General features: G+C 38.6%; 1 protein-coding gene across 2 annotated transcripts in view; it reads right to left on the bottom strand.

Moving 5' to 3' along the window:
- Nucleotides 1–26,324, bottom strand: part of ANKFN1 (ankyrin repeat and fibronectin type III domain containing 1) — a 359,764-nt gene that overhangs the window by 101,417 nt on the left and 232,023 nt on the right. For both annotated transcript variants that reach the window (XM_057501323.1, XM_036879836.2), the window contains exons 6-7: nucleotides 14,795–14,989; nucleotides 12,869–12,982 (exon numbers count right to left, since the gene is read on the bottom strand). In XM_057501323.1, the coding sequence (XP_057357306.1) occupies nucleotides 12,869–12,982; nucleotides 14,795–14,989 (309 nt within the window). The remainder of the gene's footprint in view (nucleotides 1–12,868; nucleotides 12,983–14,794; nucleotides 14,990–26,324) is intronic.

Here is a 26,324-nt window from a genome sequence, read left to right on the forward strand (position 1 = left end):
TTTGATCCTTATAACATCACATGGGGCAGCTGACATGGTACTCTGTCCTATTTTATACAAGAGGAAATTGAAACCCATAGAAGATGGGAGTGTTTGCCCAAGACCACAAACAAAGCTAGTAGGGAGCAGAGTGATGACTGACTTCTTAGTTCTGTCTTGCCAGTCCATGGTTACACTTCTCAAAATATCTCAGATATTCTCTGAATATCACTCTCCATCAGAGAGCTTATTCATTCCCCAAGATTAAGTTAATTAACTCTGAGTTCTAAATCTATGCAGGATGTTCAACTTTATCCAACCTTCTCTGGATTGAGGAAAAGACACCATGAAATCATAGAATGTTAGAGCAGAAGGAGACCTGAGACCAACCTAATCATTTTTATAAAAAAAGGAAACCAAAGCTCAGAGAAGTTGTGACCATTGTGTCCGAGGTCATACAGTTTCTAAGGTCAGAGCCAAGTCAGAACCCAGAGATAGTTCTTTTCACTTGGTTTAATAATGCAGAGAGGGAGGAAAATGTTGTGTGTACTTTACTGAAACTAACGATCTCCATGATTATAAGCACCTCTAGGGCCAGAAGTGAGAGATGTGAATTCATTCATCCATTCCTTCATTCATTCATGAAATAATCATGTATCATATGCAGGTACTGTGCTTGTCATTGGGTTTATAATGGTGAAGTAAATAGGCATAGTCCCTGTGTTCATGGAGAATATAGTTTAGAAAGAAACAGCTATCAAGCAAATACAATATGGATAAAGATGTAATTGCAAATTGGGAAAAAGACTACAAGGAAAACTTACACAGTGATCTAAAAGAATATATGTAACAGGAAGACCTAATTATTTACACTGCAGAATCTGGGAAACCTCCCAGTGCTTCCTCCACCCCACCCCCACCCTACTATGTTGTCCCTGAGGCATCTCTGTGGAAACCTGAGATTCCATGGATCTGGTTGAAAACCACTGACTTAGTCCTATTCTCTCCTTTCTTCAGAGGTGAGAACTGAGACTCAAAGAGAAGTGACTTACCCAAGGAAGTCACCTAGCTAGTTAGAGCAGAACCAGGACTAGGATAGCAGTCTCCTGACTTTTTGGCTAGGACTCTTTCCACTGTGTAATGTTGGCTTATTGTAGACCCATGTTCTGCTACCAAAGTTTGCCATGATACCATCCTTCACAAATCACAGGTTCCCAGGAGACTGGCACTTTGACTCAATTTATAACCTGCCTTAATCAGCAAACTGTACAGGGCAGACAATTCAAGATTTCGACACTTGCCAATGAAGTTAGGTATTTTTTAGAAAATTGTTTATCTCATATTCCTTGAGTGAGTCATCAGTTACTGTACTGAAGAATGGTATGAACTTCCCTAAATCAAATGCACATTTTTAGAATTTAAAGTTCTTTGTAGAATAGTCTAAATCCTTCTTTTATCAATGGATAACTTTTCTTTGGCGGTGAACAGTCTGACCTAAGTTCTCCTGTTTTTATCCATCAGTGTAGTCCTTAGCACATGCTTTATCAGAAGTGGGAATGTTGATTAGGATAGAAGAGATGCAACCCCATTTATTTAGATTAGGTTAATGTGTTTGCAGCACTTCCTGAGTGCAGTGCATTACTGTTCATGGATAGGCTCCCATTTCACACTTGGAGCAGTGGGATTAGATAAGGTGATGGACCTTCAACATATTTAGATGCCATTTTTCATCAAAATTAGAGCTCCTTTACTCACTCTGCTTCCTCCCATTTTTCTTAATTTTATTTTTCTTTTCTTCGGGGTGGAATGGAATGATACAATTAGGTAGTCTTAATAGTATTTCCCATGTCCACAGTTAGCTACTTAAAACTATGTGACTCAAAATGATAGAAAATTCAAGACTGATTTTAAAAGGAGGGAAAAGGTACAGAACTCTTTTTTAAAGAAATACACCAAACTGCAGGAAAAACTCTAAATACAGAGATGTTCATGGCAGCAGCCTTTATAATAGTGAAACAATTGTAAACAAGTTGAATAGCCAACAATTGAGAAAGCCTAAAATGCACACTGATGTGTTCCAGGTAATATGTGTGAATTAAAACAATGCCTCAAAGCAGAAATAACATAGGAATGTGAAGTGGAAAAGAGGGCAGGGCAACGTAAGCATTAAGAGTAGTGGCTCTGAGATGAATGACTGAAGTTAAACTGGACTCTAGCTGGCTGCAGGACCTTCAGCAAGTTCCTCTCTTTGCTTGAGGCTTCTCATTCATGAAGTAAGGATAATCGTCCCTATTCCATGGGCTGTGAGGTTTAGAAGAAGCAACACTTGTAAAGCCCTATCCCAGTGCCTGGTACGTGGTATGGCTGGACAAATGTTCACCATTATTATTAAATATATGATTTTAACTTTATTATGGATACATAAAAAAATAATTGGAATTTCCTTCAAGGAGTAGGTTTCCTTGGGATGTAGGACTAAGGGTGAGTGAGTTGTTTCTTTGCTTAAATTGTCTGTTGTTTGTGATGTTCTATACTTATTATACTGGTTTTTCTGTTTGTTCCCCCTGCACTTTTCACCCCAGGAAAGATTTTGACCTTTACTGTCCTGCTCTGTGTCTCCAGGAGGCTGACCCCTACAGACTGCATCACCTGGGGCCCCTTGCCCTTGGGCTTCTAGTTGGGTTCACCCAGTGCGTCAGTGTGGCGGTGGGCGTGTCCTTTCACACAGGCCCCTGCCCTAGCTTCTATGCCTCTACCCTGCAAGTCTAGGGGTGATAATAGCTTCCCATTGTTGCTAGTTCTGTTGGCCTTGCTATCCCTTGTCCATTCACAAATCTTGCCAGCCTCTTTGAAAAATAATCCCTTCATTAAAATTTCTTCAGAATTCAGTCAGAGTGTGCTTCTGATTTCTGCTGGAACTCTGGCTAATACAAGAAGCATGCATTATTTTTATATTGGAAAAATTTTAAGAAGCACAAAGGACCACCCCTACTTCCCACCTCCCAAAAGTAAGGACTCTTCATGGCCTAGAGAGATCCCTCAGCTTCCAGACTTGAGGGTGATTATTTTTGTTTCATTTTTGAGCCCTCACATGAAATTTAGGTTTCAGGCTAGAACACCTATTTCTTAGAAAAACACACTTTCTCCTGGAGAGAAATTCTAGAAAGCAGTCTTGGGCTATTGACGAACTATAATGCTGCAAAGGGATCTTGTCATAAAAGAATCGAGAAAATCCCTGAGGGGCGAAGGTGGCCCAGACAGTGGTTCATCATCTACAGTGCCCCCTGTGTGCCCAGCTGGGGAGTCATGGGCAGAGCTGCACCTTGAGTGGAGACCTACCTCTGTAGCCACTGGAAAGTCACCAGCCCCTGCAGTGTCTGGGCTCAGCAACTGCCAGGCTCCCAGGGGGTAAGTGATACAGTTTGTTCAGTCCGGGGGTGGGGATGGTGGTGTGATGTAGTCATGGGGCTGGTTGGGGTTAGCCAGTGGGTGGGGGTTGGGGAGGGCTAGGCGCATCACCATCTACTGCTCCACTGTTTAATCACGATTGGCAGGCTGACTGTTCCCTAGGAGGAAGTGTTGGGAGGAATCTCACAGTTGCATGGCAATAAAGAGCTGTCTGGTGGGCCTCCCTCTCCGCCAAGAGGCTTCATGGCTCCAAAGTTCCAGAGGAGTGTGGGAGGGGGAGGAGGGAGAAATAAGCAGCTCTGCTTAATACTGATGTGATCACCTTTGCAGAAACTTTCCAGTAGCAAGTGTGTTGAAGACTGCGAGCTTGGGGGAAGCCGGGATTGTGCAGAAGGATGAACAGAAAGAGAGGGGAGGGGGTCTGAGGAAAGAACTGTGGATGATTTAGAAAGGAAAGGGATGAGAACTGAGGCTCAGTACAAGAAGGTGTTGGACAAAGCCCATTAAAAACTTCAGTCCCAACACTTTGGGTCAGTGACAGGCCTTATTTTCCCTATACTGTAAAGTGAATTCTTATGTTGGCAAACTTTCTTTTCCTCACTTGCCTCTAAGCCCCCAAAACAAGGGGACTGTGTTTAGCATGTTCACTGTGACTCACAATAAATTAACTGAATGCCTAACCAAATATATGTTGAGCCCTATGCCAAGTTCTGGGAATTCAGAAATGAACAAAAAGTTCCTGCTCTCATGAGGCTTGCAGTCTGATGGGAGGGACAGATACTAAAAACACGGCTGCACATGCACAGCCTAGCCTAGCTGTCCATTAGAATCACCTAGCTCTTGAAAAATATGTGTGCTTCGGTCCCTAGCCTGCAAAGACTCAGATTTGGTTGGTTTGGAAGGGACCACAGCATGGATCTTAAGGTGACGCTAATATGCAGCTTAGATTGAGAATTCCTGTTCTAAATATTCTCAGTGTTCCATGAAACATTAGTCCGTGAAACATCCAATGATGGCCACATTAAATTTGGGAAATAATATCTTAGGTATATTAGGTATTAAAAACTATATAATACATAAATCTTTTTGTTGTATAAGAAAGAAATTTAAACTTAAAAATGTACCACAGAGGTAAATAAATACTTGCAAGCTTTGAAGAAAGCTTATTATGCCTTTCACCCTTTGAATAAAGGGTGAAAGGCATAATAGAACTTATAATAAGCCCGATTTATATGAAATACTTAGAAAATGCTTCTCTGAGAAATTACTTTTCATAGAGACCTGAACAATCAGTGGTCAGTGAATATGAAGGCCAGTGTGTTCCCGGCAGAAGGATCATTCATATGCAAAGGTCCTGCAGTGGGGGAAATACTAAGAACAGAAAGAAGACCAATGCTACTGGACTATCGGGGTGAGCGGGAAAATGAAAAAGATAAGATTTCTGTCTTCAAGTAACTGTTAATGTTAGGGGAAAACTCATATATTCCAGAAACTACACTGTGGATCTGTGATTTTTCCAAATACAAGAAGAAGAAGAAGAAATGAGTGTCAGGAACAATCCTTCACCAGGTGATAGAACATCCCAGTCCCCTGCTTGTCCCTGGGTACCTTAAATATTTTTTTGCCTAGCAGATATACTTTCATCAATGTGCTGACTTAGGCTGATACCAGTATTAGGTCAAGAAGCAGAAGTCACATCAAGATGCTGCTTACCCTTTTTCTCTACAGATCCTTTAATAAGAGAGAAACAAGATATTTAAAAATATATCCATTAACTAGAAAAAAAATAAGCCACACATACCCATTTCCCTCCTCCTCATTTCCTCCTTAATCCCTAGAAACCACTAATCTGCTCTTTATTTCTATAATTTTGTCATTTCAAGAGAGTGATTTAGATGGAATAATGCTCCATAGCTTTATGGATGGGCTGTTTGTTTTACCATAATTCTCTGGAGATTCATCCAGGTTGTTAAGTGTATCAATAATTTGTTTGTTTTTACTGCTGAGATGTATTCCATGGTATGACTTGTACCAGTTTGTTTAACCATTCACTAATTGAAGGATCAGCTTTTGGTTATTACAGATAAAGCTGCTATAAACATTTGTGTACTGGTTTTTATATGAACACAAGTTGTCATTTTTCTGGGATAAATGCCCAGTAGTGCAGTTGGTAGGGCATATGGTAGTTGTATGTTTAGTTTTTTTAAGAAATTGTCAAACTGTTTTCCAGAGTGGGTGTATCACTATATTCCTACCAGCAATGTACAAACGATCCGATTTCTCTGCATCCTTGCCATTTGGTGTTGTCACTACTTAATTTTCTGCTATTGTGATAGGCAGGTAGTAATATTTCATTGTGGTTTTAATTTGAATTTCCCTAATCCAAACCTAATGAGATACTATTTATAGTGGAACAGGAGCAGAGAGTACTCTGGGATGGAAAATAGGCATTACTCTTGGGAAAATAGGTACTCTGAAAGGAACCTTTGAAATAAACTTTGAATATAATAATGGCAGGTAGGGTAAATAAGAGAAAAAGATGATTAGATATTTGAAGAAAATATATATAGGAAAGGAAATACAATCATAGTATACTACTTGATTTTGCAATGTCAAAAACACACTCATAATAGTATAAATATGGTTGGCTTAACTAAAAATAGGAATATGATTATGTTGAGAGAATAAGGGAGTGTAGGTGAGTGTGGTTTATAAGAGAGTTAAATTCTTTTATTATAGTTATGACTGCGTACATAAGATCTGCAGTTGATAAATCAAGAAATAGCCATAGAACTGTGTGAATTTAAGTAGGTAACTACGAGAACTAAAGGAGTTTAAAGTGGTTGGCTCTAAGGAGATGAGGGAGAAGAGTAGAACCAATGACTCTTGTTTCCTCATTTTTAAGCCTTTCAGTACAAATTTGTTTTTAAATCCCATTTTTATATCATTTTGGACAAAAAATTAAATGTATATAAAAAGGGACTCTAAGATTGAGTAAGTAAGTTTAACTGTATACAAAAGATGAATGTATTTCAGATGTCATGGAAAAAATGAAAATAATAGCACAGAAAAGAAGCAAGCAGATGGAAACATAGAAAGCAATGTTAATTACAAACATTAACTGAAGCAAGCAGCTTTAAGCAAGACAAATAGAGCAGCTTCTCAAAGATCAAAGATCAAAGGGACAGATACTTTAGAAAAAAACAGGGATTTAAGCAACACACACAAATTCACACTTTATACTCAATGGAGTTTACACATGCCTTTCAAATACCAAGTATGGTACATATACACTGATTCATTGCTTAGTCACAAGTAAGAATTTTTAAAAATTTCAACAGACTACAAGCTCACATTTAAAATTCTTCTTATTATAATATAATAAAATCAGAAATTAACAATAAAAATAAAGCAAGAAGTATGGCTACTTAGAAGTTTAAAACAGCTTATCTGAAAACTCCAGTTAAAGTGGAAGTGAAACAAATTACAAATTATTTATAAATAAAGAAAATCATAGCACCACATTTTAAACTTTTTGGCTATGGATGAAACAGTCAGGGAAAAATGTATAGCCTTAAATCCATGGATTAGGAAACAAGAAAAATAAAAGAATAAGTAGATTAAGTTTTCAAACAAAACAAAACAAAACCAAAACTAGGAAAGAAACAATAGTGTAAAGCCCACAGAAAGTAATAGGAAATGGCAAAGCTAAAGCCAGAAATTTCTAAAGTAGAAAATAAGCAAGAAATAGGTTTTATGACACAAAAGTTAATTCTTCAAACCAGTGAAATAGACAAATGTTTAACACTTCTAAAAGAAAGGGCACAAATATATGACTTTTGAAATACTAAAGGGGCTACAATCACAGAGGAGATTTAAAAATTGTATTCAATGTTATATCAGTATCATAATCCAAATGAAACTTCCTTAATTTGGTAAAGGGTATCTACCAGAAACCTACAAGAGACATCATACTTAATGGTAAAGTATTAGATGCATGTTGACAAAGGCAGGTCAAAGAGGTATCTACTGTCCCAGTTACTTACATAATGTAATGGGAACTAGAAATCACACTGATTCCAGTTAATGAAGTAAGACCCCCTAAAAGAATGAAAAGTAGTAGAAAGGAACAAATGATTTTTACTTGAAGCTGACAAAAATATTCATGAGATTTTTTTACCTACTGAAAAAAATAGCTATTACTAAGAGAGTTCAGTAAAGTAGCAACTAAAGGTTTTTTAAAAATTAGCAATAGCTCTTCTGTCCCACAATGGACAATTAAAGAATATCTTGAAAAGAGAGGTCATTCATAATAGCCATAAAAACAATAAAATATATCTAGCATGAAACCTAGCAGGAAGTGTAGAAGACCTAAATAAAGAAAATTATTAAACTTTCCTGAATATGTAAAATGCAACTTGATTAGGAGGACATGTCATGGATGAGAAATGTTTCCAAATTAATTTAGGAACATGATGTTAGACCAATAAGATTTTAAAAATTAAACTTGACAAGTCAATTTTAAATTCATTTGGAAGAGAGCATGACTCCAAATAACTGAGACATTTAGAAAATGATTATCATGGGAAGGGATATTTCCTACCAGATGTTAAAATACACTATAAAGTTACTACATGCGATTAGCACAGGTGCAGACAGATCACTGTGTCACTGTATATAAATACACAAAAGTTTCCACTTCTTCTAGTTTACAATCCTAGACAAAAATAGTCTCACAGGTAAAATAGAGACACGTACAAGGGTTGCAACATTATATAACAGGAAAAAAATGGAAACAACCTATGTCCATCATAGGGAGAATAATTAAATAAATTATGGCACCTCTATCGAGGGAATAGGACTACTATACAACTATTAAAAAATGAAGATCCAAACACACTGACATACAAAGAGGTACATGATGTATATGATATATTGTTGAATTGAAAAAAAATCTAGTAATATTATACAAATAGTGTGATAGTATACTATTAGAGGACAGAAAATTATACATCTATGTATGTCTATATACTTACGTATATGTGCATCAATAAAGGATCTGGAAGGACATACATTTAACTCAGGGATTAGCTTGGTGATAGCAATGTGACATTGGGGGAAGGTGAAATCGTGAAATCTTGACTTTTTTATTTCATATTTACAACATATTTAACCTGTACTGTATTGTTTGAGGGTTGGAAATTTTTCTAAATGAAGAAAATGCAGAAAGAAAATGCTTCACAGCATATTTAACTGGAGAAAGGTTTTAAGGTGGTTCATAAGATGGTTGGAGAGTAAACTGGCTGGATCCTCACAACTCAGCAACTAGTGGACAGATTGAGGAGAACTAAGGATACAGAAGCTGTAGCATCTTAGAAGAAATGACTTGAGTAGTGTTGCTATTCTCTCACTCTCTGGGCCTGCTCTTTATCCTCATCATACATTTACAAGCTCAGCTGACTTCCACGCTTTCACTTGTGTGCAAAAAGTGTCAACCCACTGAGTTTCATGTCCTCTGGACATAGCTTCTGCCTCTCCTAGTTGCTCTCATCTGCAAACTTTTGGCTTCACTGCTGCCCAAGCATGCCAAATAAAGTTATAAATCTTTTTGCTTTGTGGAATTATATCACTTCCATTTAGTACTGAGAGTAGTTAGTTCAGCTTGGGATCAGATTAGTTCTTCCATTAATTGAATATGGAAAATAATTACATTCTCTAATCAGTGTTTTTTTTTTTTTTTGGTAGACAAATATCTTTCCAACTACAGGGTATAGGGGGAAAAATATAAGGGGTAAAAATAATATAAATTACTAAGCACTATGCATCCAAGACCCATGAGGTCAGTTTTTCTTAAATCTTGTGGAAAGATGGTTCAAGCAATTAAGTCATGATCAAGTTCACACTATAATCATAAATGATCAACCCTGATGGTTTTAATGTGCGAATGGTGGACTCTTTCTCCTAGAAGCTGCGGTACCCCTAGGTATCTAACTGGAACTCTTTTGCTTCCTCTCCTTCTGAGAAAGAAACTGGAGGTGCTGGCTGGCAGGAGCACTGGTCAGGTCTGTATAGAAGCAGATATACTACCAGCTCCTGGAAGGAAGGTCTTGACATCTCTACAAGGAGAAGTGCTTTTTTTGTTTTTGTTTTTTAAATGCCATCAAATGAGGAATAATTAAATAATTTGCTATTACAAACCTTTGTAGGGAGGAATTAGGATGGCAGTTTCTAATCTGTTAGAGAGCAAGGTGGGGAGGGCCACCATCCAAACTGGGGTGTTGCTCACACTCATGGGAACAACAGCATCTTGTAATTGGCAAACCCCAAGGTGTGGCTGCTTTTTAAAAAAAAGCTAGAGAGTAATTCATCCTGTGGATGGAAAACAGATGCTGTACTGCACCTGTTACAGGATATTTTCCTATCCACCCCCAACCCTGCAAAGAGCAATGGAATCACTTTTGAAACTTTTCTGGTTTCTGCTTTGGAACTGCAGAGAAGTGACATGTATTCTGCAAATGGGAGTTTCAGACAGGCTACCCAAGCCAGTGAGGAGGAGAATGTGGAACGAAGTTGTGGCGATTGTCCAGAACATCAAAGCATTGGCAATAACTCTAGTTTTGCTCCATAAGCCATCAAAATGGCTGAGATGGGACCAAAAGAAGAAGCATTCTTATCGAAGGAAGAAACACCTAGAAACAGACAATAGCTCTCTTAGCCCCATTTTCCTGCTGGAGATGCAGGCAGAAAACTCCAATGGTTCTCACTCAAAACCGTTTCCTGGGTTTTTAGCTGAAATTGACATCTTTGATCTCTGGGTATTGGTCTGGTGCATGGTCCCAGGGCCTGAGGAAGGCTTATGAACAGATGCTCTACAAAAGATTTCTGGATATCAACAACTCTTAAAAAAGACCAACATGTTGATGAGTTGAGTTTAAACAAGTGAGAAATGGAATGATTCAGATTTTCTTTCAAACACTGGCTTAAGTACAAAGGGGGAAAATACCCAGTTGTCAGAGTAGACTTGAGGTTATTTCTGAACACAGAAATTCTGGAGAGCAGCATAAGATGTTTTCCAAACCCTAAATACTGTAGGGTTGAGCCTTACCTCTAATCAATTAAATAACTGCCATTTCATTCTGTGGATTGTGAAATTGTTTTTACAAACAAAATAATTTTAAAGCAAACAAAATAAGTCTTAGGTAAATTTTGCTGATATTTCCTTAATTAAATAATTACTTCAGCCTTGAATTAAAGACTGTCATGCTGTCTCTAGGTACAGTAGGCTGCCAGCTATTTTAAATAATCCTTGAGAGTGGTTAGGTTAAGGACTCAATTTATGACCTTATAAACTAACACAGGAAGCCTACTCCATAATGCAACAGACAATTCTGTTTATAATTCTTAATTAATCCCCTCCAGTCACTAACAGAACCCACTTGTGGCTTTCATTTCAACCCCAACTAACTGCAAGTCTCCCTGAGATGAGATGTGTTAATATGTGAATGCTGATAGGATTTACTGGCATTATGGTCAAGTATTAAATAGCTGACAGTCTGGATAAACTAGCTCCTGATAGCTCACTAGTCGTAGATAAGAAGGAAATGTCAAGTTGGGCAGTACTGATGAAGTGCTTCGCTTCATCAAAACCCTGAGCTGGAGGGAGGCAGAAAGAGGAAAATGCCCATGGCTGACACTGTGGCAAACACTTGCTCTGAATTTCCGAAAGTCTTAGCAGATGAGAACCAAGAGATGGTATCAGAATGGGATCAAAGGAAGGCTGTGGGAGGCCATTCCACTGTGGGTGGCTTCATTTATCTGTCGTCACTAGAACCCTTAGCCTGTATTTTCTTAGACTGATACAGAAAACCCAAAGTGATAACCAGTTCAATGCTGTCTCACCTAAGGTAATGCAAACAGAGCAGAGTTATCTGGGACGTTCCAGGTACCTCAGAAAGGTATAGGGTGTGGGCAGAGTAATGTTTGCAGACCTAGGAGGCTCTCTGTGAACAGGCCCTGGGGGGGAAAAAGGAACCACATACAATACTTGGCTATTTTTATGGACCGAGGGAGCAGTGTAGTGAGCTGAATGGAGAACTGGCTGTGGCCTGGCATCTTACAGTATGCTTGGGGAACTTGATCAGGTTTTAGGGCTGTTCAGGGTATTTCTGTACATTTCCGTGAATAAGGAAAATGAATTTCTTTCTCTTTTGTTCACCAAATTGAAGAGTTAACGATGTGATACTACTTCTGGCTTTGCTGTGAGTCTTTAGGCAAATTCCTTAACCTCACTGCCTAAGTTATCTCATGTGCAAAGGGGAATCATAACAGTACCTATCTCATAGGGTTGTTGTAAAGGTTAACAGAGTTAGTAATATAAAGGCTTTAAACAGTGCCTGGCACATAGCTGGCACTATGTGAGCCCTGGCTGAATCATCATAGCATCTCCCTAACAGCTTTCTTCTCTGGGCTCGCTCTCCTTTCCTGGAGCTGCTATGGCAGGTTAGATTAGGCTGTCATGAGCTCTCTCCTGAAGAGCTTCCTAAGTCATTTCCTTATTCTAAATCAATATCTTTTTAAATACATCATACACAGTATTGCCACTGAAATCTCAGAAAGGTATAGGGTGTGGGCAGAGAAAGTCTCCCTCTGATCTTGCCCTCATCTTATTCAGAAGTCTTCAGGGTTCATCAAATAAAGTCTAAACTTAAGCTTGATTTGAAGCCTCATTCTGCCCCTGCCTCCTGACCCTAGATTCACTCCCTAATCTTACATTTCACTGTACCTTCTCATGAACCCTCCCCTCTGCTGGAGCCACTCACTACTCGATCTCTTATTCTCCTCTACTAGTTCTAGCATGTTCTTGCTTTTACACCAGTATCTACTTGTTCTCTCCACTTGGAGTTTACCTCCCCAGCCCCACTGTCTTCTGGGTCAAATCCTAGCCATCTTTGAAAGCCAGGACCAAATACCACCTCTACCCTGGGGCCTTTCTGATCATACCATTTTACCATCCCTCTTTTTTTTCTGACCTCCATTGCACTTGATCTTTTTTTTTTAACCTTTAACCCTAGTTACCTGCTATTATAGCTATCAATTTATATGCTCCCTATATAGTATATTCCATATCCCAGCCTCTAAGCTCCTTGGATCGAGGCTGATTCTTCACTATGTCCTGTGGAGTGCTGACCCTAACCCTCTGCTATGCACAGAGAAGGCCCCCTGCAAACGGGGATGGAATATTAACATTAATGGAGGAGCCTGAAATGACAGCCTGGTCTTGTGGGTCATCCTTTCTATAACTTGTTCTCATTTACCTTATGGTGCTATATGATGTGAGTGCCTGTGGAAATATTTCAACTCCAGAAGTAAATGGGATAAAAAATATCCTATCAGGAAGAACAGATACAGAATGCACAGTTGATCTTCAAAAATGGGTTGTTTTTTAAGAACCAGCAATGACAAAATATCTGGAGTCTAGTACCTTTATATCTGGTTACTACAGCTGCGTTGACACTAAGAGGCTCTTGAAAGCTGACAGTGAGTGATGTACTGCTGGTTACCATGAGACAGGCATTGGTTGGCACCTCGGGGGCTCCTGGGACAGAAGGGAAAACACAAGGATCTTAACATAGCAAATCCTTTTCAAACAATGTTCCTGCCTCTTCAAAGGATACCCTGAAACACACACTATGGAAACATTTGTTTGTAGAGCCTAATAGCTTTTGCTTTTGAACATTTTCATTAGAACTCTCAATGGCCTTTATTTGTTGCCATCGTGGTCTTATTTGAGCATTAGAACATCTTCTGAAGGGGTAAATAATGCCAGCTAAGCTTTCTCAAAGTCTCCTGGAAACACAATAGGAGATTGGGCTGGACCAGGGGAGAGGAGGCCAGAAAGTGTTAGCAGGAACCAACAGTTGTAGATAGGGACCATTACATTTCATAAAGTATTTTCATGTAAAGCATTTTACTGGAGATTTTTTGCACCCCTATTGGATAGAAAGGCCAAGTAATGGCATCCCTACTTTTAGGATGAGGACACTGCAGTCCAAGGAGGCAGAATTTCTTGTTTAAGGGCATATCAAAGCTAGGATGAAGGCCCATGGCGGCACATGCCTGATTCTGGGCTCTTTCCAGGATGGAATGATAACTTGTCTTGCTCTCACACTGCCTCCTAGTACATCAAGTAGAATTTTCTGAGAAGGAGTTCATGAGCAAATGTGTCCACTAACCTCAGGTTCTGAAGGACTCCTTATGGCCTTAGGTATTCCTTAACACCCAAAAGATATTCTGTAATTTAGAAAATTACTGAAAAATGGCATCAAGTCTAAAAATATGTCTGCCTCTAATATTAATCTGTCCTAAATGAGGTACAATAGCAAATGTTAAAACTTCTGAATGTCTTAAAAACAAAAACAAAAACAAAAACCACATTATCAGCACTGCTGAAAAGATTAACAGTGAAAGCAATCTTTCATTCATGTTGCTTAAACTACTTGCTTCAAGAGAGGATTAGGCCTAGATTTGGCACTTTGTATACAGTACTACTTCAGAAAACAAGATTTTCACTGCCTTTAGTATTGGTTTATAATCACAAAATTTTCACAATATATCACAAGATTTTCACTGCCTTTGGTCTTTGTATCACAAAGCAGAAGCAGATAATTTCCAAACTAATGAACTCCTCTTTCCCTTACATTTAAATTTTCATGTCTAACGTTTTGGCTGTTGTTTAAATAAGGCATTTAGGAAGAAGATTTTAGTATTTCATGAGTGTTTAAATGTATGTAATTTTTATACTGGGGCTGCACTTAGCAGTACCTTCCAGTGCTAATGAGCATTACCCAGGAACGAGGCTTTCTTAAACCAACAAAATGAATTGGTAAAGAGAATGAAGTGCAGAGAAAAGTGTAATTCAGGGGATGACTAACTATCTTTCTCTGTCGCCTGTATTGACTGAAGGTCAGTTTATATAAGATCTATATTAAAAATGCAGTAGAGAGTTGAAAACAGCTTAAACCTGGGCTTAAGCAGAAACTGGACAAATAGGTGCACAAATATTTTTCTACTTCCACATCCCCAAATATAGCCACTTAGGGCATCAGACCATCCAGGTTATTAGGCATTAGGGCGTAAGGGGGTGGAAAGTGCTAGATGAGTGTGACATGGTGGAGGGAGGCCAGCAGCACTGAGGCCTCATGGCTGTGGCCATGAGAACCTATCAGGAGCCAGAAAATCAAGCAAAACAAAGGATCCTTTTACAGCCTCCCAGGGCCCTTGTTCCAAATAGGCTGACAACGGCCATCCATGACCCTGTAGAGTTGCAGAAAATCAGTAAAAGAAGGCATGGCTGTCTCAAACCAAGGTGGCTTCTAGTTAAATGTGGAAGCCCTCTGCTAATACTCACTGGCGTGTTCAAAGCCTGTTTTCATGCGTCTGTAGAGCCGATACCTCCACTCCCAAGCTTTCAGCTGTTTCTCTCTCTCAGTGTTGTCCAGACTGAATCCTTCATTCTCCACATGAGCAGCCAATTCACTCACCCTCTCCTGGGCTTCCTGCACCAGTGTGTTGAGGTGCATCGCTCTGCTTTCCAGGCTGACAACTGAAGGGAAAGAAATGGGGTGACTCTTTCTGTGGCATGCTGCTTCATTGATAGGATATCTAAGGGTCTACTATACGTTTAAAAAAAATGTCTGGGGAAAGTGGTATCCTGCGTTCTTTATTAAACTTCTTACTACAATAAGGTCTAATTAGTGGCATTTATAACTAGATTAAGTGGTAAATCTATCAATTTAAGATACTGCAATTGCCCTCTGGCCCTCTTGTCACATGTACCTCAAATAGCTGCTTAGCACAGTTAATTAGAATTCTGTTATCAAGTACCTGTGAGGGCCACTTCTAATCCAACTTGTGTACATTTGTTTGCATGTTTGCATGGTCTTTAGAGGGATAAACACTTAGGACAAGGGCTCTGGAGGGCTAGGAAGACCCTAAGTAAAGTCATCCACAAGGTATTCTGCCCAAGTTGTTTGGTCTTTTTTTTCTTCCCCCTTTGATAGAACCTCATTCAGATTTTCTGCTCTTACCACATTCTGCCCAGCTCATAGACATTTTTGTATGTATGCCTTAGTGGTGTGATTCTGTTATTATTAATCAATTTATTTATTGCTAGCCAAGTGTTTCACTATCACTGCCACAGTAGAGCTAGTGAGTTCTGATGACTGGATGACTTGGCTGTGATCAGTCATGGATCTTCCATCGATTGGATGTTTGATTGCTGTCTGATTGTAAGGATGGTCTCTTGAGATGCCCATGCCCAAGAGAGCAAGGGCTAGACACTTTGTTATTTCTGTTTTACTCAATATGTGATAGTCTTTATTTGATTCACATCATATTGTTTACCCAACCTGCCCTGTATAAGTGAATATACTTGTGATAGAACATTTCACATCTGTGAGTCAGGTTGGGAGGCTGCTACTTGTGTTTTTCTCATGGATCTCGTGCATGTGAGGGACTGCCTAGGCAGTCACTGAGTCACTTGGAGGAGTGCTTTCTGATTAATGATAAAGAGGAGAAGGCAGCCTCACATGGCCATGTGGTAGGGTATCACACAAATAATGAAACAGATGAGAATACAGTTCTGCAGGTCTGTCGCCAACATGTGTTTGACACTCTCTGTGACCAAAACAATACTTCCCCCTGGTGAGTGGGAAAGAAATCCAACCATTTAATTCTTCTAATTAAGGGGGAAAGTACTATGAAGATAACTCAAGTGAAAATTTGTTAGGTATATTTTGAAATGGAAATCAGGTGGTTATATATTCAGTTCTCTATGTGCATGGGCATGTTTGCATTAATTACAGGAAATGAATACTAATTTATTATTGCCCCTGCTCACCATCAGTCTAAATTTATTTACAGATGAGGTCAATGAAAAATTAGTTGAGTCTTTTTTCTTTTTCTTTCTTCTTTCTTTTGAAAGCTGCTGTTTAGAACACTCAGGACTGTGTTTGCTGCGGATTTGTCATGGTTCATGAATGTTGCTGGAGCAGTCAATCATGGACTCTAAATACTGTCACACTTTTTTTTTAAAGCCTCAGTCATGAGCCATGACAGAAAAATAAACAAATAAATATAAGGCTAAAAAACTCTTTCACTGAGCAGCTACACTATGCAGAATCCCTGGGGAAGCCTAAAGGAGGCCAGAATAAATGATAATATAAGTGCTGTGGATGTAGGGAAGCAATGGTGGGTGTATGAACACGGAGGTTCTGGAGAAAAAAAATACACATACACACACGCGGGTGCATACACCAGTGGAAAAATTGGCAATATTAGTAGCCTCAAGGTGCAATTTCCTGGAGCAGTGAGATTGACAAGTCAGTACTAAATGCTGTTAATTTAACTAACTTCAGATTAATGGTACAGTCTGCTATGACTGAATCCCTCAAACACAGTCTCATTATAGCCTTGCTGGGAAGGTCCTAAATATAGGCATTGACAGTTTAAAACAAATTCGTATACATTTGTGTATTTTTAGACATAGGTTAGGCGTCAGAGTTTGTGTCACAGTTTTCAGGTTGATTAATAGACCCAGTAACTGCACCCTCTACCCACTACCCCCTCCTTCCTCCACTCCAAATTATAGAGAAAATGGGGGAATTGTCCTTGCTAAGTCATTCAGTGAGCTTTTTATTGTAAGCCTGATGTTTGAATTGCATGCATGCATCAACACTTGGGTGATAGACACATGATTTATAAAAATAAATTTTTCTAATGCTATGAAATCCCTCCTATTAATTTTTATACCCACAACAGTTATTACTGGTGTGAATTCCAGGTGGCATTTCAGATGGACAGCTTCTCTTGAGCTATGCGTAGCTACCCCTTGAAATTTTTTCTGCTCTCCCTAGCAGAACACATTTTGTTTCTAGACTTTCCCTTTCTTCCTAGGCTATAAACTTGGTATGGTTTTAGTTGCAGTGGCAAAGGGATTCTGCATCTTCAAGATAAATCATTTTGCCTCTTTACAGACTAATAGGAAAGATCCATACAATTTTTTAGCCAGATGAATTTTTCAGGATCATCTAAGTCCCTGTGCTCCCCAAGCTGGGACACCTAAACAACAACATAATACAGTATTGGTGTTGGTGGAGTGTAGTGGGCATCTCTGAAGCCATAGAATTAATATGTGTGTCTTCCTGGTGCATAATTTTTTCTGTGCACATTTTGGTAAAAGCTCATTATTTAGAAATTAAAATGAACATTTTTATCCTGGAGAGAGAATGGAAAACTTCCTCCCAAAGTGAGGACTTAAAAAAAGAGAAATTTTATAGAAATCTCTTCCTTTATTTTCAGGCTAAGTCCCCAGATGCCCCCAGGAATATACTCACTTGCCTCTGTTGTTAGAGATGATTCTGTGGACAAGTTGGAGAGGCACTGACTGAGCCTCTCCATTTAGAAACTGAGTGAGTTCCCAACCATTTCACCCAGCAAACGATTCATTATTTCTTTTTCTATGGATTTTTTAAATAGCCTAATAAAATTCTCTTTTGAAAGATTTTCTTTATTGACTACCAAATCAGCTGACTTATAAAGTAAACATTTTCTCCCTGTTATTAACGACCCATATAACTGCCAATGGAAGCATCTGTTCAGTATGAGATAACCAACCTAACAAACTGGGTTAATATATTTTAAGCAGAAGCAGGTAAATACAGTACTTATATTAGACTAGTAGTTTTATCTTGAGTAATGGTGGGATAGTTTATGCTTTTTGACACCTTCCAAATTGTTCTGAGAGCACCATTCCTATTTTTTGCCACTTTAGAATGAGAACCTTTTCAACACTCACTTTTATTTTAAAGATGAAGACATCTTTAAGTTTCACGGAGGTGGAACGAAACCTTAAAGAACCGGTGGAACTTCCTCTAAAGCAAATGGAATGCAAATCACCCTGTTATCATGGTTGGCAGTTTCCTAACTATTATCTGTTTGACCTGAGATTGGTGAACTCATTTTGGTTGGTTGGTTGGTTGGACATAGAAACTAGAAAGACTGTTTATTTTATGATTGATTCTCCTACCCATCCACTTCTCTTCTTCTGGATCCATTACCTTTTCACTTCCCCACTCTGTATATTTTTCTCCTGAGTCCAGAACTCCTGTTCTGTTTGCAGCATTTGGTCTTTTGTCTCTTACTGCAGTCAGTTCCTTCTCCAGCCAAGCAGCTATCCCTCGGAGCCCTCACAGCCAGCACAATGGAGGGTCTGTGAGTGTGTGGTGAGCAGTCCAGCCAGGGCAGGACCACTCGGCGGCTCCTGAAATAGGCCCCATGCTATTGTGGTGTTTAATTATCAACAGCATTTCTACCACCCAGTGTTTCTGAGTGGGTATTTGTTATAAGACCTGCCCAGCTAATTAACTACGGTGTGGGTGTGGGGGTGGGGTGGGAACTTGGTATTCCAAGAATACAATTACGGTTACTGTTTAAATCCTGAGATAATAATGATCAGATTGAGTGGTTTTTCTTCACCATCAGAATCTAACCTATGGATCACCAACTCCTTACTTATTCTTAATTTTGTCCATGCCCCACAAGTGATGAATTTTGGCTTGGCTGATAATTACTTACAGTTTGAAAGTATAATGAGGGTAAAATATAAACTCATTTTAATTTTTAATTGAAGACTTTAGGGAACAATTCATTGCACTTGCTTGAAAAAAATGAATGCAAATATTTACCCGTTATTAATGATATGCCATTTTGTAATTTAACAACTTTTCTATTGTGATTAGTACTTTCCTTTTTTACTGATGAGAGGCAGTAAGGCAATAAGGAGGCACTGAGACAATTGTTTAATCACAGTGTTCAAAGGATCCTAATAGCTAGACTTCAATGCCTTTCTTTTAACACCCTTGGCCCTATATGATTTACTCCATGAGGGGAACTCACTACTCACCAAGGTGGCCTAGTCTATTTTCACTTTAAATTTAAAAGAGCTTAATATAATTTTAAAGTTTCCTTATCCTGAATCGAAATCTGCTTTCTTTATTACTTTCAAAGTGTAGGCAAGGTGGTAAAAAGGCTTTAGGGTCCTATAGATCAAGCACTGCCCCTTATGAGAGTATGATCCTAACCAGTTTTGCTGCCATCTTGAGCCCAAATGTCTCATCTTCAAAATGGCATAATAATAAAACCTGTCTTATAAGTTGTGATAAGTTATTGATAATCTTGACATATAAGGCTCTCAGTAAGTGGAGGTTCATATTATTATTATCACATTCATTGGTCTGTGCTTTATTTTTTAGAGGTACACAAAAATAAATCAAACACTTGTTTTATAAAATAGCTGTGTTCCTCTATCAAAAACAAAAATATCTTGCCCCAGATAAGAATTTTCTGTTCCAGCTATCATTCAGAAATACAAACTAAGTGGTGATGATTTCAACCCTACCTGTTATTTCAAAGGAGAAAACAAGGTCACTTAGGTATAAACCTTGCTTTGTAAGCCAATAATTCTCTGGGTAACCAAGAACAGCAGTTAATAAAATTTATCTTTGCTGATCATAAATGACAACCTTCCAACAACCTCGCAACTGACTTGTTTTCAGGTAGGAACATCAAAGAAATATATAGAAGTATTCCAGTAATTAAATGTTTTTAATTCAAAACCTCACATGCCAGAAAAATGTAAATTTCAATTTACCTATCTTGCCAAAGTTCAGGCCTCAAAATTCATTGGTTTCACTTAGGTCCCAACCTGTTGTCTTGTCTTCAGGTTTTCCCAAGGACTTTGAGAGTGTGGTTCCAAAAAGGTTTTAGAGATTTGGAGATTAAATGTTTCATTTTAATTACTATTCTCCTCCTAGAACTTTCTCTTCCTGGAACTTTCTCCTCCTAGTACTCATTGCACCCTGGACATGGAGCTCTAGAATGTTCTTCCTTGCTACTTTCCAGCAGAAAGCGGGCTTGCGAAGTCTGTACTATATCATTTTGGTTGTAATTGTGGTTCTGAAGAAGCCAGAGTCAGTGACACAGAGAGAGACTTTATGCCCAGGACTACCACATTCCAAAGGGCAAATGGACATCTTCTCTAACAAAAACATAAGACACTTCAGGAAATAATTTAGAAAACCCCCAAGCAGATCACCCAATGATGTCTTCAGAGCCTTAAGTATGAAATAAGATAACTGTATCTTCTGCCAATGCTATCAGTGCTGTCCAATGGAAATACTGTGTGAGCCACATCATTTTAATTTCCTTGTAATGACATTAAAACAAAAATAGTAAAAGTAATTTTAGTAATATATTTTAGTTAACTCAGTAGATACAAAATTTTATCATTTCAACATATAATCAAATAAAATATATTGAGATTATATATATATGTGTGTGTGTGTATATATATGTTTATACATACACACACACACATACACACGTATTTCATATGTCCTTAAGCCTTAAAAATTTGGTGCAAATTTCACATTTAAATCACATTTTAACTTGCACTAGACACATCTCAAGTACTCAGTAGTCATATATGGCTAGTGGCTCCTGTGTTGGATGGTGTAGTTTTAGGGTGTAAAATTCTATAACCTTTAAAAAGTCCTTGTATTTGGTAGTGTTTGCATAACACAGACTATAAAAGAGATGGGTAAAATATTTGAATTCTTTACTGGAAACTCTTAGGTTGTTTTGTTTTGTTTTTGAGAGTTATTTGGCTAACAATTTGTGTGTGTGTGTGTGTGTGAGCATTTACAATGTACCAGGGAAATATTTTAAGGCTATTACTAATTACATTTATTTCCCAACAATCCTAGATAGGTAGTCGGTAGCTAGTCTCCAAGAGGGTCCCCAGTAATCTCTATTGGTTGGTCTGTGTGATCAACAAGATTTGGCAGGAAATAATAGTATGTCATTCCTGAGATTAGGTTATTAAAGACACTGTTGCTTGGTCTCTGTCTCTCTCTTTATTAGATCATTGCTTTGGGGGAAGACAGAGAGGCCTGTGCAGGAAGGAACTTAAGTCTTTTCAAACACACTCTGAATAAGTTTGGAAGTAGATCCTCTAGCTCAGTCATGCCTCAAGATGACATCAGTGGTTTCACTGGGGGAATTTAGGGACAAGGACCTTGAATGTGTATGCATGTGTACACATACGTGTTGGGTGGGCTGTTAAAGGCATCTTTAAACTTCATAGTGTTTTATTTTTTGACAGGAGAATATATTTTGCATTGCATGTGTATTTAGAAATTAAAAACAAAAGAATGAAAAGATAATGATCAACTCTTGAAGAGCAGGTGACTGGAACATAGGCTGTGGCCATGTGATGTCTAAGTAGTTATTTGGAAAGAAAAAAAGACATCAATGCATTCAAAATTTAGTAGAATAATTCCCTTCAAAATAATATATTCACAAATATCTTTAAAAGAGGTAGCCTTGGAATTCATTCAATTAAACATATATTTATTGAGTGCCTACTGTTTGTTGGGGATATGGTGATGAATAAGACAGACAAGTTCTACTCTTGTGTAGTTACATTCCAATGGAGGGGAGACAGAAAATAAACAAATGATAACATTGAGAAAAATATCATATAGTGATAAGTGCTATGTAGAGAATTAAAGTGATGTGCTTAGAAAGTGACTTTATACTTTGGACTTGGTGACCAGACCAGAGAAAGCCTCTCTTGAAGATATCGCATTTAAGCTGAAATGTTAGGAAAGAGTTGGCCATGTAATGATCAAGATTAAAAGCATTCAAGCATGATAAGCATAGGGAATAGCAAGTACAAGGACCCTCTGGTAAGATAGTGTGGCATTTGAAGGGATTGAATGAAGGCCGGTGGGCTTATCATGTGTGAGGAGTGAGCAAGATGAGATGAGGTTCAAGGAGCAGGTTGTAAGGGTGAGTATTTGTACACCTATTTTAATGAAGCAGATAAAAATATCTGGGGACTCATTCTAGAGAACTGCCTAAGGCTTGTTCTTTATGTAGTCTTAATAGTTGCAAATCTTTGTCCTTTGAGGCTGGATTTGATTTCAGGAAACCTCTTAAATGATTTGAAGGCACGTCTGGTGAACATGGAGGGTGATGATGCTGGGCAATGCTGTTTTGGAATAAAAATCAGGTGTGACTCTAAGAAACGAGTCAGATTTTCTCATAAACTGGCTCTGAGGACAAATCCAAAAGTGTTTAGAGCAATGGCTGCACTGTTGGAGCAAGTGTGGGGTCTCCCATGAGGACAATGTTAAAGGATAACATTCGTTTGGATTGTAGACTTTGTGGTATGTTTGTTTACATAAAGTCAGCCTCATTAGTTTACAGTCACACCTCTTAGACGTGCCCTGAACCAGTCCCAGCACCAACAGAAACCCTCCATTACTGTAGAAACTAGTGGTGCACCCTGACAAGTCTGCCAAAATTGTAACAGTGGAGTCTGCACCTTACTTGGATGACAGCTACTTTGCAGTCACATTTCATGGTAACTGAACATAACTAATTCTAGGTGACATTTCCTAGTTCCACAGGCAGTAGCAGAGAAAGAGTGAGAGAGAGGAGTTCACAAAGATGCAGAGAGTGGAGAGGATCTGCAGAGAAGAGAGAACGCAGTTATATGGAAGGGCAGAAAGACTAAATATCAGGAGCATTCCACCATTTTTAGCAATCCATGTTATGTAAAACATATGTAAAAACAAAAACAAAACAAAAACATGTAAAAACAAAAACAATCAGGGTATATCTATAACCAAATTCTTCAACAGCACCTGGAAAATAACAAGTATATAAAAGACCCTAAAATATAAGTTACTGGAAGACTTAAAAGGTTTTTTTTACATGCATCGTATGTATGCTACACACATAAAGTATGTGTGTGCATATGTATACATATAAGAAAGCTTAAAATTTCAGTTGAAAATTTCTGATTACCTACTATGTGTCTGGTACTGGGGTCAAAAGATGAGACAAAATCCATGTGAGTGACCAGATTTGCATGTGGTAGGTATCCAAAAAGAACTAGTTTCTTTATGATTACTGTTTTTAGAGCCTAAATGATTCCAAATGAATAGAAGACTCAGAAAGGCAAGGGTCTAGTTGATGATTCAGCAAATTCCTCTTAGAGAATCTGGCGTGATTTGAGGGTTGGGGCAGGATATGGGTTAGTCAGAATGTGACTGGAGACTTTCACATATGGAGACAGATTTTTCTCAGATAGCAGTTGTTCCATTGAGTGTGAGTCATGGTGACTGGACCAATGAGTGGATGAAACATTCAAAGGCAGAGCCCCAAGTGTCCAGTGGTACCTCTGGATTTCAGCTTCCCTAGCTCTAGTTCTCAGATTCTGCCCCTGTTCCCTGAGCTCAGCATACCAGTCTGAGAGGAAGGAGTTAGGATTCTACTTTAATAATGGCTGATGTTTTCTTCTAGAAGGAATGAGTATTACTTTGTGCCACTTGTCTAAAGAAGGAAGGAACAGAGAAAAGTTGCTGAATAAAGATAAAAGATAGTACCCTCATCTAAGAAGCAAGTGGGAGGTTTGGTATATAATTAACCTGGGGCAATGTGGGCATTTGGGACTTTCCCTTTGAATAAAGAAATGCAGTTGAGTTTCAAACCATGTTTATAAAGAACACCTCCATATAGCTCTCTAGGGTTGAGCGGTTAGGGACTGGAAGGCAGGCTTAACCAATGGCTTAGGAGTTAAGTCCCTAAACTCATTTGTGTCTTTGTGATTCCTGTTATAAAATGGGGAGAATTACAGAGGATTTTTCTGAGTTGTGTTGAGATCTTTGGTTTGTGTAGTGGGAAGAGTATTGGGTTAGTTTTCAGAGGAGAACACACAGGGGAAGGGAAGACAGAAAATTAATCTTATTAGGAACCCTGCACTCTCCTTTGAAATACTGACAGGCATTAGAAGAGGAACAGATAGAAAGTCAGGAAAGAAGGAATTAAGCTTCTACAGTATGATATTCTGCTAGTACTTTTCTACAAATACCAAAGCATTTAATGCAGAAGGTCTGGGTTCAAGTGATGGCTCCACCACTTACTAGCTTTTAGCATTAACTTTTCTTATTCCAGTTTCTTCATTGATCAAAATGAGGAGACGAACACCCATCTCATAAAGCCAATTGTGAGGATCAAATGAGATGATACAAGCAAAAGTATTTTTAAAATGTAAACACTCAAAGAATTTAAGACCTCATGGTTATTTTTCTTCTCTTATATCCTGCCTCTACAGCTTCTCAGGAACAGTTCGTAGCAGGTGTTTGCTTATCTGATTCTGGATAGCAGACTGCAGCTTTTCTCATGAGATGGCTCATACTCATGCACAGAGGTAGTTCTGTTTCTTTTGCATTTGGCATCTAAAGTGAAATTAAAATCCCTGAAAACAGATTGTATTCTTCTACCCTGCCTTCCTCCAACAGGAACAGCACATTAGTGTGTGAAACAGAACATACACCATAGGATCTTAGCGAATAGTACAAAGAGAAAGATGCGGGGGCCATTAGTAGCTGTAGCCCTCCATATTGTTTATTTGGAAAGGCAATACATTTTCACAGAAAGTTTCCAGGCTCTGGTGTCCCACAGATTTGGGCTTGAGTCCTTGACGTCCCTGTTCATTTGCTAGATGTGTGACCTTTGGTCAGTCACTTAACTTCTAAGTATTAAAAATTCCTCTTCTTCTAAATGGAGTTAATCATCCTGAAGGGCTAATGTGAAAAGCAGAGATAATGTATGTGGAGACTCCATAGCTACTCAATCAATATTCCTTTGTCATTTTTACAGATATGGGAATCTATACATGGTATTATCTCTCTGACTTCTTGGGTAGTCAAGGTGACTTAGGTGTCATATGCACCACAGGCTAAAACCTGGGTTTATCTCTCACCTTCCTTTACAACTTTGTGATCATAATTGTGGTTATCATCCCAGAGGGAATAATAAAAGCCAGGGATCTTTTGAATGAATTTGCTTTTGGTTTACTAGATATTTAGTACTTGGGTTCTTTAATGGAGATTTAATTATGCACAAGGGGGCTTGGGGAAATTGGGAGTCTTACTGGTTTCAGGAAGAATGCAGAGATCTTTGTAACATCTTAGGTAAGTAGAACTAATGTTTCATCCAGCCCAGGGCAGGCAGTATCTGGATGAATGGTCTCCTTGTTTCTATAGAATGGAGCTCAGTCTGTGTTCTCTGTGTTCAGACCCTCTGATTCTGTCTCCACTACTCTCTCACTGGATCTTTGGGGTAGACATAAATACAACAAAAATTGAAAGGTAGCAAATAAGCCTTTTTGATTTCTTCCATCCTTATTTGCCCATCTGTCTAAATGCTTCAGTTCCACTAGAACACATGTATCACTTTGATTGTGGAGCTCCTCTTGAAGAGCTCTAGTCCTGCTGAGCCCAAACCCTCATTCTCTTTGACATCGATGTGGTGAGCTTAGCATTTTTAAAATAAAGAGTTTTCTGATGCAGGGATCTGTCTCTGTACCTAGTCTTTGGGTGGTGGGGATTTGTGAAATTTAGGAGCAGAGATGTGGCCTCTAATTATATATTTGCTTGCTTCTCTTTCAGCCTTCTGGGTCTCACCACTTGGAAGTACGTGAATCAGTATTAGTGAAGCTAACAGTTTGATGAGTTTACTTTTTTCTTTTAGGAAACATGAAAACTGTGACTCAGAGCCATTGTGGTCATTGGGCCAGAGAGTTTGAACCAAGGGGAATGTGAGTGCCTTCCTCAGAAGGCTGCTGTGAGGATGAAAGGAGTGAATACATGTAACGTGCTCAGAATAGTGCCGGGCACAGGGGAAGGGCTGCGTGATTTTATCCCATCAGCTGCTGGTTCCAGAGCAGCTCCCTTTGGCAAGTACTATCAGCTTTACTTCAAAATTCATCCAGAAAGAAGCCATTCACAAAATACCACGTTATATGA

The sequence above is a fragment of the Manis pentadactyla genome, chromosome 4, assembly GCF_030020395.1.
Source record: "Manis pentadactyla isolate mManPen7 chromosome 4, mManPen7.hap1, whole genome shotgun sequence".
Classification (NCBI taxonomy): domain Eukaryota; kingdom Metazoa; phylum Chordata; class Mammalia; order Pholidota; family Manidae; genus Manis; species Manis pentadactyla.